Consider the following 12,588-nt stretch of genomic DNA (forward strand, 5'->3'; position numbering starts at 1 on the left):
TAATTATGAGTAGCTAATCTTAATTCTTAGCTGAGGTGAATGCACTCATGTGCATCCTGTCAGTAAGGATACTAATAAGAAAACTACATACATATGTATCCTTCAAATTTACCAGCTTTCTCACTCTTGAACCACAACAGAAAACTGCATCCAAAAGCACTTGAATGAAAATAGTTAGAATTAAATTATTTCCGAAGGTTATTATATTTTCACTGTGTTTTACTCAAACCAGCAGGGGGCTGCAGTCCCCACTGTGTCTTACTGGCTCGGCAGGAACGAAATATCGACTATGTAGACGTTGGATAAGGTTATACTAACTTACCAACAGTCTTGACAGTGATGGTCTTGGTGGCCAACTTTTCCCCGATCTTCTCCCAGTTCAGTTCTGGTTCAGTGCCAGTCCGAAGCCACTCGGTTGCTGTGCAGTGGTACTGGCCCTCATCCCCAGGTAAGGCGTTATAGAGGGACAGAGAGAACGTGTCAGCCTGGACCTTCTCCACACGTATCTCCCCGTAGCTGGAACGCTCTCTGTAGGGGGGGCTGTGCCATACAGTGCCATCCCTATCGATGGAGGCCACCTCCACTGCCGGTCCAGTACCTTGCTTGTCTGTCCACTGCCAGATGACAGACAGAGGCCCTGTAGTGGATTGGACGGAGCAGGTCAACTGGACCACATCGCCCTCGAGGACCTCCGAAGAGTTGCTTGACAATGACACGGTGATGTTGCTCTCTGAGAGGGAAGACAGAAGAAAAGAGACATGGAGGTCAGCTTGTGTATTGACGGGACACATCAAAAGAGAAATAAAAAGTTTCTCAAACTCTCAGCACCTTCTCACGTTGAATCTCAGAGACAAGAATCCTACTTTCTGTGTTAAAACATCAACAGGGGCAATAAAACGAACTGCTGAGCCTGTTCCTGGGAGTTGAGTATCATACAGTCCTGTGAGAGTGCTGCGCATGAGTAAGTTTGTGTGTATGTGTGTGTGTGTGTGTGTGTGTGTGTGTGTGTGTGTGTGTATGTGTATACGAGTCCGCCTGAGAGAGGACCATAGTGCGGTTTTGTAACTGGCCTCGGGCACATCAAAGTAACAGCCAGAGAGGAGGCCCTTGTGAGTTTGTGTGGGTTAACATTATCTTTCTAAATCCTGTGTGGCTAGTTGACCAAGTCCACATGGGCACAGCAAAGATCACAGGGCTCAGCACTTGAACAGAGGATAAAAGTCACTACTGGCTCTTCTCCTTTGTTTTTCTGCTTTATCTCAATTCATCACTTTAATATACTACATACTACATATGTATCATGGATCTCTGGTTAGCCCAACTGCTCTCCTGGCCCTGGAGGGCCAGTGCTGCAGTCTGGGGATGAAGCTTAAGGTTCCTCACTTTTCTTCCCCCTCAGGTCAAGCTCCACTGCTTTCCTCAGTTTGTCGGCCCTCCTAATAAGCACTAGCTCTCTGTGAATATATGGAATAAACTGGCTTCTTACTTCTATCACGCTTAAATGAACAAAGGGAAGAACCTTCATCTTTTTCCTTCTTTTTTGCATTAAAACGGCTTGATTTTCCACAACTAAGATCACATTGTATTGTAGGACTATTTTTTTTCACTGAGACATAAAGAGAAGATTGCTAGACAGTTATACAAGTTGATATACACACCCTCCTTCCTATAAAATTGTCTGATTTGTGGGCAGCGTTTCTTTTCTTTAAGTTTACCCTTTCCTTTCCTTCGCTTTGTACTCCACTCTTTTATTTTCACATTTCCCCATAACAGCTCCTTTGTTTTTTTTAACTGACAAATGCATTTCCTCTCTATAACAGTATATCCTCTCTCTGCCCATTCTATTTGTATGACAAAGATTTAGTGTGGCATGTAAGCTGTCTCTCCTTTCTCATTGCGAAGGTAAATTCATCCATCAACACTGATTTGTCAAAAGTGTTTACCTCCAGTTTTCCTTCACCATCACCTTTTCCTGCCTCTGACTTAAACTTTAACCCCTGTCGCACCCTATTACCAACTTTCACCCAATTCACCCAATTAGAGTGATGAAGCACATCTTGAAATTGTGTGTGTGTGTGTATGTGTGAGACAGAGAGAAAGAAAGCAGGCATGAAAGAACGGTTTGTGCATCAAATACATGCCTGCCTGACCACTGCTGCTGTATATCACGGAAGTTCACTTCCAATAACCATGGCCATTATCTTGTGTAAGCCCTATAAACATCCTTTATGGGGCATTAAGGTCTTTTGTTGTAAAAACAAAACCTCCCATACAGAGAGGTTCCCTGGAGACTTCTGCAGGCTCAGGGCCATTGTTTTGGGATGATTTAACAGGGGGTGTAGAGCGGTCAGGATGAGGTGGCGCTGGCTGCTTGAGAGGAGATACTTTGCTGTGCTTAATATGTTTTATTATGCTGGTAGCAGCTGGCTCCACACACTGTTACACTCCTATGAGGAGTAGGTATGAGAGAAGAACAAATGAAGCAAATGACTCAAACTAGTGGAGGGGCATTTTCCTGCTGCCACTGAGATGAAGAAAAATCTCAGTGACAAGATAAATTTCCATTACGATTGACTGTAAATTTCCATCGATCAGGTGCAAGCCTGGCTCAACCGCACCGGCCAGCCCTGCTTAACCCAGCTGACGAGAACTGCCCCAGCAGAACCCATTTATTTAGCTCGGGGAACCACTTAGATGGCCCTGGAGAGCGAGGCGCCTTTCTCTGCTTCTTTTCTTTCTCCACGCATTCATTTCATGGCTGTTAGCTCAGCCTCCTTGAGTCCGGACTCTTCTGCTCTCCATTATCCTACCATAGTGTTACCCCGCCCCCAACACACACAGACACAGACAAACACAGACACACACGCACACACAGCTAAGCCAAGGAAATGGGAGGGACCATAATACTGCATTACCATCCCTTAGCAAACCACTCAAACAGAAAACACATCAGCAATAAGAGTAGCATTATCCTTTCCCGCTCTCATTCTCAGTGAACAATAGAGACTGTGCAGCTATCTGTTATAGGCCACCTTGGAGAAAGAGCGAAGGACAGAGAAAGCAAGATAGAGAGCAAGACTGGAGAGGAGCACAGCATGACATTCCACATGGCCTACATGAAGATGAAACGGTTATTATAAGAAGTTCATCGTTCTTAGTGTAATTGACAACTAAGGACAACACAACTAAGCCAGTGGCCTCATGAACAGATTATTACTCACTGAGCGGCTGGACTGTGATCTGGACATTGCGGGACCTCTTGCTGCGATCAATGAAATCTCCCGTGGGTGTTTTTTCCCTCTCTGTAACGCGGCAGATGTATTTTCCGGCGTCTTCGGGGCGGAGGTGCTGCAGCTTGAGCAAGTGCACGTTGGTGCTCTCTTTACGCACCGTCATGTGTCCGGCTGCCTCACGGGAGACATAATCGGGGCCCAGGACAGGCACGGCACTGGGGCCCACCACGGCCACCGGTGAGCTGCTGAAGACCCACGACACCGAGAAAAAGCGCTCTGGGACATTCTGGGCCTCAATAGTGCAGTGAAGCTCCAGCGGCTCACCGGCGGTGAAGGACCGACGCTCTGTGCTCACCTGGATGCTGAAGTCCCGATCTGTGGGTAAAACGATTGGGGAAAACAAAGGGAACCATCAAGGTTAAAGTAATGCAGTTATGTATTGGATCGGACAAACTTAATGATATAACTCTGTTATATGAAACAAAGAAACTCCACTTTTAAATGTGGCACATCATTGTGGTTTAGTTAGATCATCCTTTTATCAAACACCACTAAATGTGTGAAAACCACTGAATACAGTACTCGATTGAAAAGAAAGTCGCACAATGGAAAGAGGGCAGTCATGAGAAAGATGTCTTCAATAAGATATTTGTTAAGTTTCCAAATAACTTTTCTCTGATGTTTAAGACTGAATGTGGGCTACCGTTAAAATGTCTTTTCTTAAAATCCAATATGTGATGCTCAGAGAGACACACAGTGCATGACTCCAGTCTAACGCTGATCTTTCAGAGAGCTCTGCTCTCTCTCCCCTTCCCTTGGTTATACCTCTGCAATAAAAAAAACACATCTAATTAAAATTCTCTTCAGCAGTCGGAAACAGAGTTGGCCGTTCTCCTCTTTCTCCTCCTGCGCAGTCAGAACAGACGAGGCTAACACTGCTAGTGCTAGTTCTTCCACTTGCCCACATTACACGTTTTGTCTGCATGCTTGCACGTGTGTGCATGGCTGTGAGTTCAGCTTTATTTGCTGTATTAATTTTCGGAAAGCACAGTATGTATCAGAGACTGCCGCTTTGCCTCTCAGTGATTTGGTCGCCTGAAGCTGTAATTACAAAGACTTTCAACAGACTTCCTGAGAAACACACTCATGTGGAAAAGTTCAAAGCCTGCTGTTGGTATAGAGCTTGTTATGCAGAGGAATATAACGGTGGGAGGGAGAAGGATATCGTTTACACAAATGTATGAAAGCACACACATACGAAATATTGACATACACACACATATGGTAACATGCAGACTTGTGAAGTGAAACACTGAGTGCAATTTATTTAAATACAAACCATCTAAACTGTCAATCATAGTAGTGTAGTTAAGAATGAAAGAAAGAATGAGTCACTATCAATAAACAAAAATAATGTACTATACTATTATTATTTTATGGTTATCACTGTTAATAGAGTGTGGATTTAGAGCTGATTAGCTGATATTAACTTGTTTAATAGAATACATATATTCACATAATGGAACAAAAATGAAGACCCACAGCCTGAATGCGTCACCTATAACAAGAGCAGCCAGACATTGTATTATTGGTTTAATTAAGAAAAAAGGACAGCAATGCTGAACGGCAATTTGAGAAGGATAGGTTCTTAGTCAGCATGCAGCTGTATTTAGCCAATTTTACAGGAAGAGTTCAGCCAGAGGGTGCAAAAAGGAATAAAAACAGCCCCACGGGTCATGCACATGTTAGGGTTTAGAGCAGGGGTCATCAACCTTTTTGAAACCGAGAGCTACTTCGAGGTACAAAATAATACAAAGGGCTACTTGTTTGATACAAACTTTGTGAACAAGAAAGTTGCACAGATCACCTTTTAATAATAATATATGTAAAGTGACTGCCTGATCACATATCACTGTTAATTATTTCTCACATGAATTATTAACAATTCCAACAACAATGATAGTAGAAAAAAAAATTCGTATCACTTTGTTCGAAAAATGAAAATAAAATTATATCCGTGCAAAAAAATAACTAATATTTAGTTACTACTAAATAGCTTATTGTGGAAAACAATAAGCAATTTTTTTGTAAAATAAAACAAAAGGAGTGCAGGTATGTGAGCATCCGGTTGCATAAGTATTAGTGGCTGCAGTGAGCTGCTTTGCTTCTTATAATCTTTTTTAAACAGGGTTGTAGATTTGATAGTACTCTCAATTCATGCTTAATGTTGAGCTGAGGTCTGTTTTCTGATGAAAGACGCAACAGCAGAAAAGACCTCACAGAGATCTCATAAAGATCGGCTTTTGGCAAAATGCCAAAAATCGGCTAGTCATGCATGCGCAGCGCAACCTGTTAATGGCGTACGGTAAACATTTAAAATCAGCAAGAAGACAATCAAACTTCACTATCTAGAGGAAGTAAAAGTCGTAAAAAAGGTTTCTGAAGGTGAACCTGCGAAGGGATCATTCTTGCGCCCAGAGACTCTCGATATGCAAAGTCAGAAACCAGCCTGTTGTTTGTCTTGACCTAAACATACATGAACTTTAAAAATGATAGATGATAGCTTAAAATAGTGATAGCTTAAAGCAGCAAATCCCATTGTGAAAGCACGCAACATATTTCTCGCCGCTCTGTCTCTCTCCCTATCCACTGTGTGCACTCCCGTGTCTGTGTGTGTGCTCACCTGTGTGTGTGCCCATGTTGGGGGCAGAACTACGCTGCTTGCGATACAGAGAAGAGTTTTAACGCGACCATGGTCGGTTGATAACATTTTTTTTTTTTTTGACGAAGCTCAATTTTTAAAAAAATTTTAGAACACGTCTCGCGGGCGACTCACGTGGTCCCTGCGGCAGACAAGGTGCCTGCGGGCACCGTGTTGGCTACCTCTGGTTTAGAGCTGATTAGAAAGAAAGAAAAACAGAGTATTAGGTGCGAGTACCAGAAAGACTAAGTAGGAAGTGGGTGATGGAGATAGTCTGAGAGAGGAGAACAAATGCAGTGATGAGACATGACTGCAGAAAATGAGAGGTGATGTGAGAGAGCGGGATGTAGAAGGGAGAGAGAGAGACAAGGAAGGAAGTAAGAGAAAGACGGTAAAAACAGAGAGAGACGGTACATTAGGATTCTGTCCGTTGCTCTTCTCTCTGATGCTGGCTGTGGGTTATTAGCTAGTGATGGGGCTGTCTTGCGATCCACTCCATCTTTTATAATAGGAGCCTAATGGAGAGGCTGCTCCTTCTTCAAAATGTATTTCTTTGTCTGTCAAATATGCACACGGACAGGTGCAGCATCACATACACAGAAGTTCAGCCTAAAGGTATGCATGTCGGGCCCGCATTATGCATTGAGTGAGTACATGGGAAGAAATCAAAATGAGCTTGAGTACTGACACCGGAGCCGCACACTCTGCTGTATTCTCTTTGTCATGTAACAACACCTCCATCCATTATAGATTACAGAGACGATGGAGAGTGACAGAGGGTACCGAGAGGGGAGCTCTTTGTGCCTTTTGTCTCCTCCCTGAAGTCGCAGGAAGTCATCTGACAAAAACACTTTACATCAGACTTTCCACTCCCCATCTCATACCCCCAGCACTATCTGGGGCACCATCAAGTTGTATTGGTCCAGAGCGGATCTGATGCTTAATGGAGAAAGGCAAAATGATTCCACTTTGAAGTGATTTACTGGCATGAGACACTCGCCACTGCATGCTGCCTTGATAATTGAGCTAATGTCAAAGCGGTTCATCACCCATCTTCGTGGCCCTTTCTTGGAAGCATACAAAGAGATGCTATGTACGCAGAAAAAAACAGAGCAGTGGGTGTGACGGGTCAAGTCAGACACGAGGTAATAAGTACATGCGAGGAGTCATAAAGTCGTCTTTGTATCTGGTCAATCAAGTCTTGAGGCTGACAGCTTATTAGATCATTATCCTCAGAGGCCTCTTCTATCATTCGCCCCAACAAACCCTTTCTTTCTCTTTTATATTGTGCACCCCGTGTTACTAAACTCAACCCTCTGTCTGCCCATCGTCCCTTGCTCCCCTTCCTCTTCCTCTTCCCTCAGTTGGTAAGTCCCCTCTCCATTCCATTAGACAATATCCTCCTTCACAGTTGGCAACCGCATGATTTCGCTCGCTAATGCACTCGAGCACGGACTAGAATAGTGTAATTGTTGCAGAGGGCCGATTGAAAAAAACATTTTTGGCTTCTGATCTCTGGGCCACTTGTTGCCTGGAAAAATAGTACATGCGGAACACATAGGTCTCCCGGTGTCAAACACCCACGCTGTTTGGGGACGTTTAACTTATTCTCAGATGTGCTTGTAATGTTGCCCATCAAACAGACACAAATACAAAAGTGTGGAGCCTGTGGAGGTTTAGTTAAGCCCTTTTTAGTAAGCTAATGAGCTTAGTGTGAGATACTGATCAGCAATAGAGGACTCCAGCCCACATGCATGTGTGTGCATCTGTCAAAAGGACAGGGGTGATCTAAGAGTAGCGCATCATCTTTACCCTCTCTGTCTCTCCCTCCCCAATTCTTTTCACATAATCTCTTCCTTTTACTCACCAGTGGGCTGAATGCGGAGCTGAGTCTTGTCGCTCTGCTTGCGGGTCATGGCAAACCAGCTGCCGTCTGTGTCCTGAATCCACTCTGCAGCCTGGCAGTAGAGCAGACCCTGGTCCACCGGCTGCAGCTTGTGAATGGTCAGCCTGTAGGCCGTAGCACTGGTCTTATCCAGCCGCAGGTCCCCTGCTGCCATCCTCTGCCGGTAGGGCCCCCCGGAGCGCAAAACAAAGTCCCTTGACAAGGTGACCAGCTCCTGAGGTGGGGCGGTCGCGTCTTCTGGGGACCGCAGGTACCAACCTACAGATAAGTGAGTGTGCTGCAGTGTGGTCCGAGATACCTCGCAGGTGAGCTGGAGTGTGTCGCCTTCCACCTTGGACAGAGTCTGGGCTGGAGCTGTTACCGTCAATGAGTCAGCGATGACTGCAAACATAAATAAAAGAAGAGAGGAAATTAGCACTCAGTCTTTACAGGTGGAGGCTATTTGAGATATCAGGGCAAGATAGAATAATGTATTTTACAATGTATTTTATAAGTCTTATTCAGTCCCTCAAACACCATATGAACTCTCTAGATCTAAATAAAACATTGAAAACACCATGTGATGCGGTTGGAGGACTGGCCCTAAGAGAGCACGTTACACCTGCTAAAATAAAAAAGTGCTTAAAAACAAAAAAAAGTGAAGATGTGAGAGGGGTACAGTCATGCGCAGGTAGGCAACAGAGACATCAAGATGTGATCATTTCAGAATAGCAGGTTGGAAACACTCCACACATTGACTGAAATAAACATTTATAGCTTTAAAAAAAGGAGTTACAGGACTATTTTTGGATAAGTACCAGGGCGCAGGCGCCATGTATGAGTGTGTGTGTGAGGAGAAGAGATACTGATAAATAACATGAGATAAGATTCCAAAATGTGATGCAACCAAAAGGAAGTAAAACTAAATTTAAGGATGGTGAGTGTCTCTCAGCTGTGTGTGGCAGCTTTCCCATTAGCCTCCTCTCTGGTTGAAGCTGGATTGTTTGCTTATGGATGGTTTAAACATACATATAAAGTATAAAAACATATACACATACCTTAGACACCGAAAAAATGCAATACGTCAGTGGACAGCAGTCAACCATTTAAGCTTGGCTGGGATAAAATGAATCGAGCGAATATTGCCAAGGAAAGCTTTCTTGCTATGCCATGTGGTGATGACTGTGAGTTCTTCTCAAATGCCAGAAAAATGGAAGTGCTTTGTGTGGGTTTATGCTAGTGGAGCGCTTTGTCAAGATGTTTGGCTATTCAGGCTCTTAAGGGATTGTCATTGTGAGGATTACAAATCACCACATTTAAGGTCTGTGCTTTTCTGCAAGTCATCTGCTATGACTAAACATGAATTCAGAAAGAAAAAAAAAATATTCCATCAATCATTCGGTGAATAAAAAAAAAAGAAAGGACACAGTACATGCATCTGTGTGTGTGTGCTCTTGCTTCTGGGTTTGAAAACATGAGTTAAAGTGAGAGATGGGGATTGCAAGAACAGAGAAACAGACACCGCTAATGAAACAAACGGCAGGGAACAAAGGCAGAGAGATCAGAGAAAAGATAGAGGAGGCGGAGAGAAGAGGCTTGACATCTGGTTATTGGAGTTTAACAAGACGCTCAAAGAAAGAAACAACGCTAAAACAAAAATGGCATGAAAAGAAAGTGGGAAATCAGGTGGGTCAGACCCAGTGGCACTCTAATGAGATGCTCCGCTGTGGTGGTGCATACAGTGAGTCCAGACAAGTATAAACTGTTTGATGCAATCTTGAGTACACCGACACGGCCTCGCTGAATACGCCCTTTAATCCATTTCTTCATTAGCTTGAGTGTTTGATAAACAGTCGAGCAACAAGGGAGGCAAATCGTAGTCAGGGGCAGCAATAAAACTATTTTGCTGATATATTTGTTTGTTGGTTATATGACGAAATGACTAGCATGGGAGTCTTTACAGGCCTGTATTAGTGTTGATATGCAGAACCCTATATTTAGGCTGCACAATCAATTCGTGGTAATGTTGGCAACTGCTGGGTGATAATCCCTCAATATGATCATTAACTCACATTCAGTGGACTCATATCGTAATGATATGAGCTCAAGTTATTGTTCCACAAATATGTTGTCCAAATAAATGTTTCTGAATAATGGGAAATAAACACGACTGGTTCAGGAGGTTTTACAGATATGAAGTGTTTTTTTTTGTATCATCTCCGCCATGAGACTCGATTGGGTGTGTGTGTGTGTGTGTGTACATCCTTGAGTGAGCCCCTCTGCGTCCGTCCAAGGGTCATCTCACATTCTGCAGCAAACTGCATCGTAAATAAATTAATGATAAATAATAATACATGATCATGAATAAATTGGATGGCCAGTAATCACGACGTGTCTTGCTTTTGATAACTGACACTTTCTCAAAACACATTTTATTGCCTGTTCTAAACTGACAGTGAGTGCCTGCTGATGCTTCACTCAACACTCTTAACCGGGAAGGGCCCGTGAGTGATAACACAGCTGAGTGTTACTAACCCCCCCCCCGGCTGTACTTGTCCTCCACTCAGACGCTACCAAGCATCAGACAGCTTGGTGAGTTCAATTTAGCTTTTGGCCAGATTGATTGCAAGACGCGTCTTATATGACGACTTTGAGCAGATTGGCTTCATATGTCGCCTCCTCATTTATGAGTTTAAATCATGTTACGCCTTACAGCCAGTTATAAACTGTGGGGGTGGGGGAATCACATAATGCAGCCTTCCAATTTTAACCATATCACCAAGGCCTTTGTTGAAAGGCCAATATCGTTCCCGTACTATTGTGTGTTGTGTCTATAAACACAAGTTAAAACAAAAGATCATTTTCATTACACAAGCAAAGCAAAGATCATATTCTGCTTATCGGGGACTTCCTGTTGCCAGGTCCTCTCACTGCCACTCTCCAGTCAACACTGAGTAAACGTCAGCCTCGCGTAGACATACTGTTACCACAACAACACACCTACGCTACAACCTGCCATTGCCATGGCAACCCTCCCACATGGCGCTGAAGGTTACTATATACGCCCCCCCCCCCACCCTCATCTGGGGAACAGTGTGAAAACAACAAGCTGGTTCTTCATGCCCCCCTCAGCCTGCTTCTTAGAAAAATATTAAACACTTTGACATCATCTCAAGTCCTTTGATCAGATCCCCACATGCGGATCTGTCTGGAGACAGAACCAGTGAGAGAACACTAGCCAATTTCAGCATTTCAGAGGGTCAGACTGGGGTTGTAAACACACGGAGATCCTCCAATAGCCCTACTGACCTCAATCTGGGAAGGATTAACAACAGGATGAGATGGCATTCTCTGGCACATACGCAAACACACAGAGACTCACTTTTGTCTCTTGTGAGGACATAGTATTGACTTATTCTTTCTTAGCCATAACGTCTGGGTGCCTAATTACAACCATTACAATAGCCTTAAAAGACTGGGGATATTCTTTATTTTCTTTAGTAAAGCGATCCAAGAAAAAAGACCAAAAAAAACAATACTGAATTGATCCTTCTATTTCAGTAAGTGCAGCTAAAACCTTAGATGTTGTGCAACAACTATTACAGACAGCAATGAGCAGTGCACTGGGTAACATATTTCTTCATCAATATGCGGATGGCACTGTTTATTTTAATTTCATACACCATCCTGGTGCAATAAATATTTGGCGTGGAGGGTAAGTCACCACAATGTTCCTGATTGTTTTCCCTACAGTGTGATGAATGCAAACACACTTCAACACGCAAACATGCGCGCACATACACACACATACACACACACACACACACACACACTCACACCAAGCCAGAAGCTTGTCTCGGTGTTATTATAGTGTTACCATAGAGTAAACACTTCGGTAACTTGTAAATTACATTTAGTTTCAGAGCAAATGCTAGATATTATTAAAATATTTATAGATTTTAATAAATGCACTTAATTTTCGTCACTAACCCAGGCAGAACTCCGAGAGTCCGTTGAGGTTGATGGAAATGCCTCTTCAGTGCATTGTCCGCCAATTCAAAGAGATGTACAATTGCAAAAAAACTGTAAATGTGTGCAACACAACTTAATGAGCCAGTTTTGATTACCAATAACTAAATAAATGCATTTAATTTCAGGGCTTTGAGGAGCATTGAGTCATTTTCCTCTCTTGTACCATATCCGCAGAGACTGGAATCTCAGAAGCAGAAGCGATTAAAAAGCGTCTCACTGATAAATAAGGTAATCTTTTGCATTCTGAGATGGAGGTTCTCGCGTGTGAATGTGAAGAAAAACATGTCAGTGCTATTCCGCTTTTCTGAGTGACACAAAAGCTGTCAATCCTTTATAAATCTTTAAAACGACTCTCTTCCTGCTCTACCTCATCTGCAATTTATGCTTTCATCTCCCTTCATTCCCAATCTTCCCCTACTCTCTCAGCCCTCTGAAGTCAACGGTGGTTGTCATCCTTCGAGCTGGACTTTTAAGTCCAGTCACACAGAGATAGATGTGTGGGGGACGGGAGGACACAAATACGGAGGAAAAGAGATTTTGCAAAGACGACATGGGGGGAAAAAGATAATTTATGAAGCCTGATCTGAACATTTTGCATGCACCCAAACCTTGAACGTCTCTCTGAAGTGTGTGCGATTATTGAAGTCGCAGAAGCAAAAAATATTCCTCACATAAAAAAGGGAACAACAGGAAATCAAATGGCAGTGTTTGTTTGTGGATCTAGCATTTTCACATGT

General features: G+C 43.3%; 1 protein-coding gene across 1 annotated transcript in view; it reads right to left on the minus strand.

The window, feature by feature from the left end:
* The window catches only part of igsf3 (immunoglobulin superfamily, member 3), a 70,730-nt gene that overhangs the window by 16,606 nt on the left and 41,536 nt on the right, over positions 1 to 12,588 (minus strand). The window contains exons 3-5 of the mRNA XM_068571962.1: positions 7,802 to 8,221; positions 3,222 to 3,608; positions 323 to 730 (exon numbers count right to left, since the gene is read on the minus strand). Of these exons, the coding sequence (XP_068428063.1) occupies positions 323 to 730; positions 3,222 to 3,608; positions 7,802 to 8,221 (1,215 nt within the window). The remainder of the gene's footprint in view (positions 1 to 322; positions 731 to 3,221; positions 3,609 to 7,801; positions 8,222 to 12,588) is intronic.

Source organism: Clinocottus analis, unplaced genomic scaffold (assembly GCF_023055335.1).
Source record: "Clinocottus analis isolate CAN_PGR_092001 unplaced genomic scaffold, fCliAna1.0.p SCAF_12, whole genome shotgun sequence".
Classification (NCBI taxonomy): Eukaryota; Metazoa; Chordata; class Actinopteri; order Perciformes; family Cottidae; genus Clinocottus; species Clinocottus analis.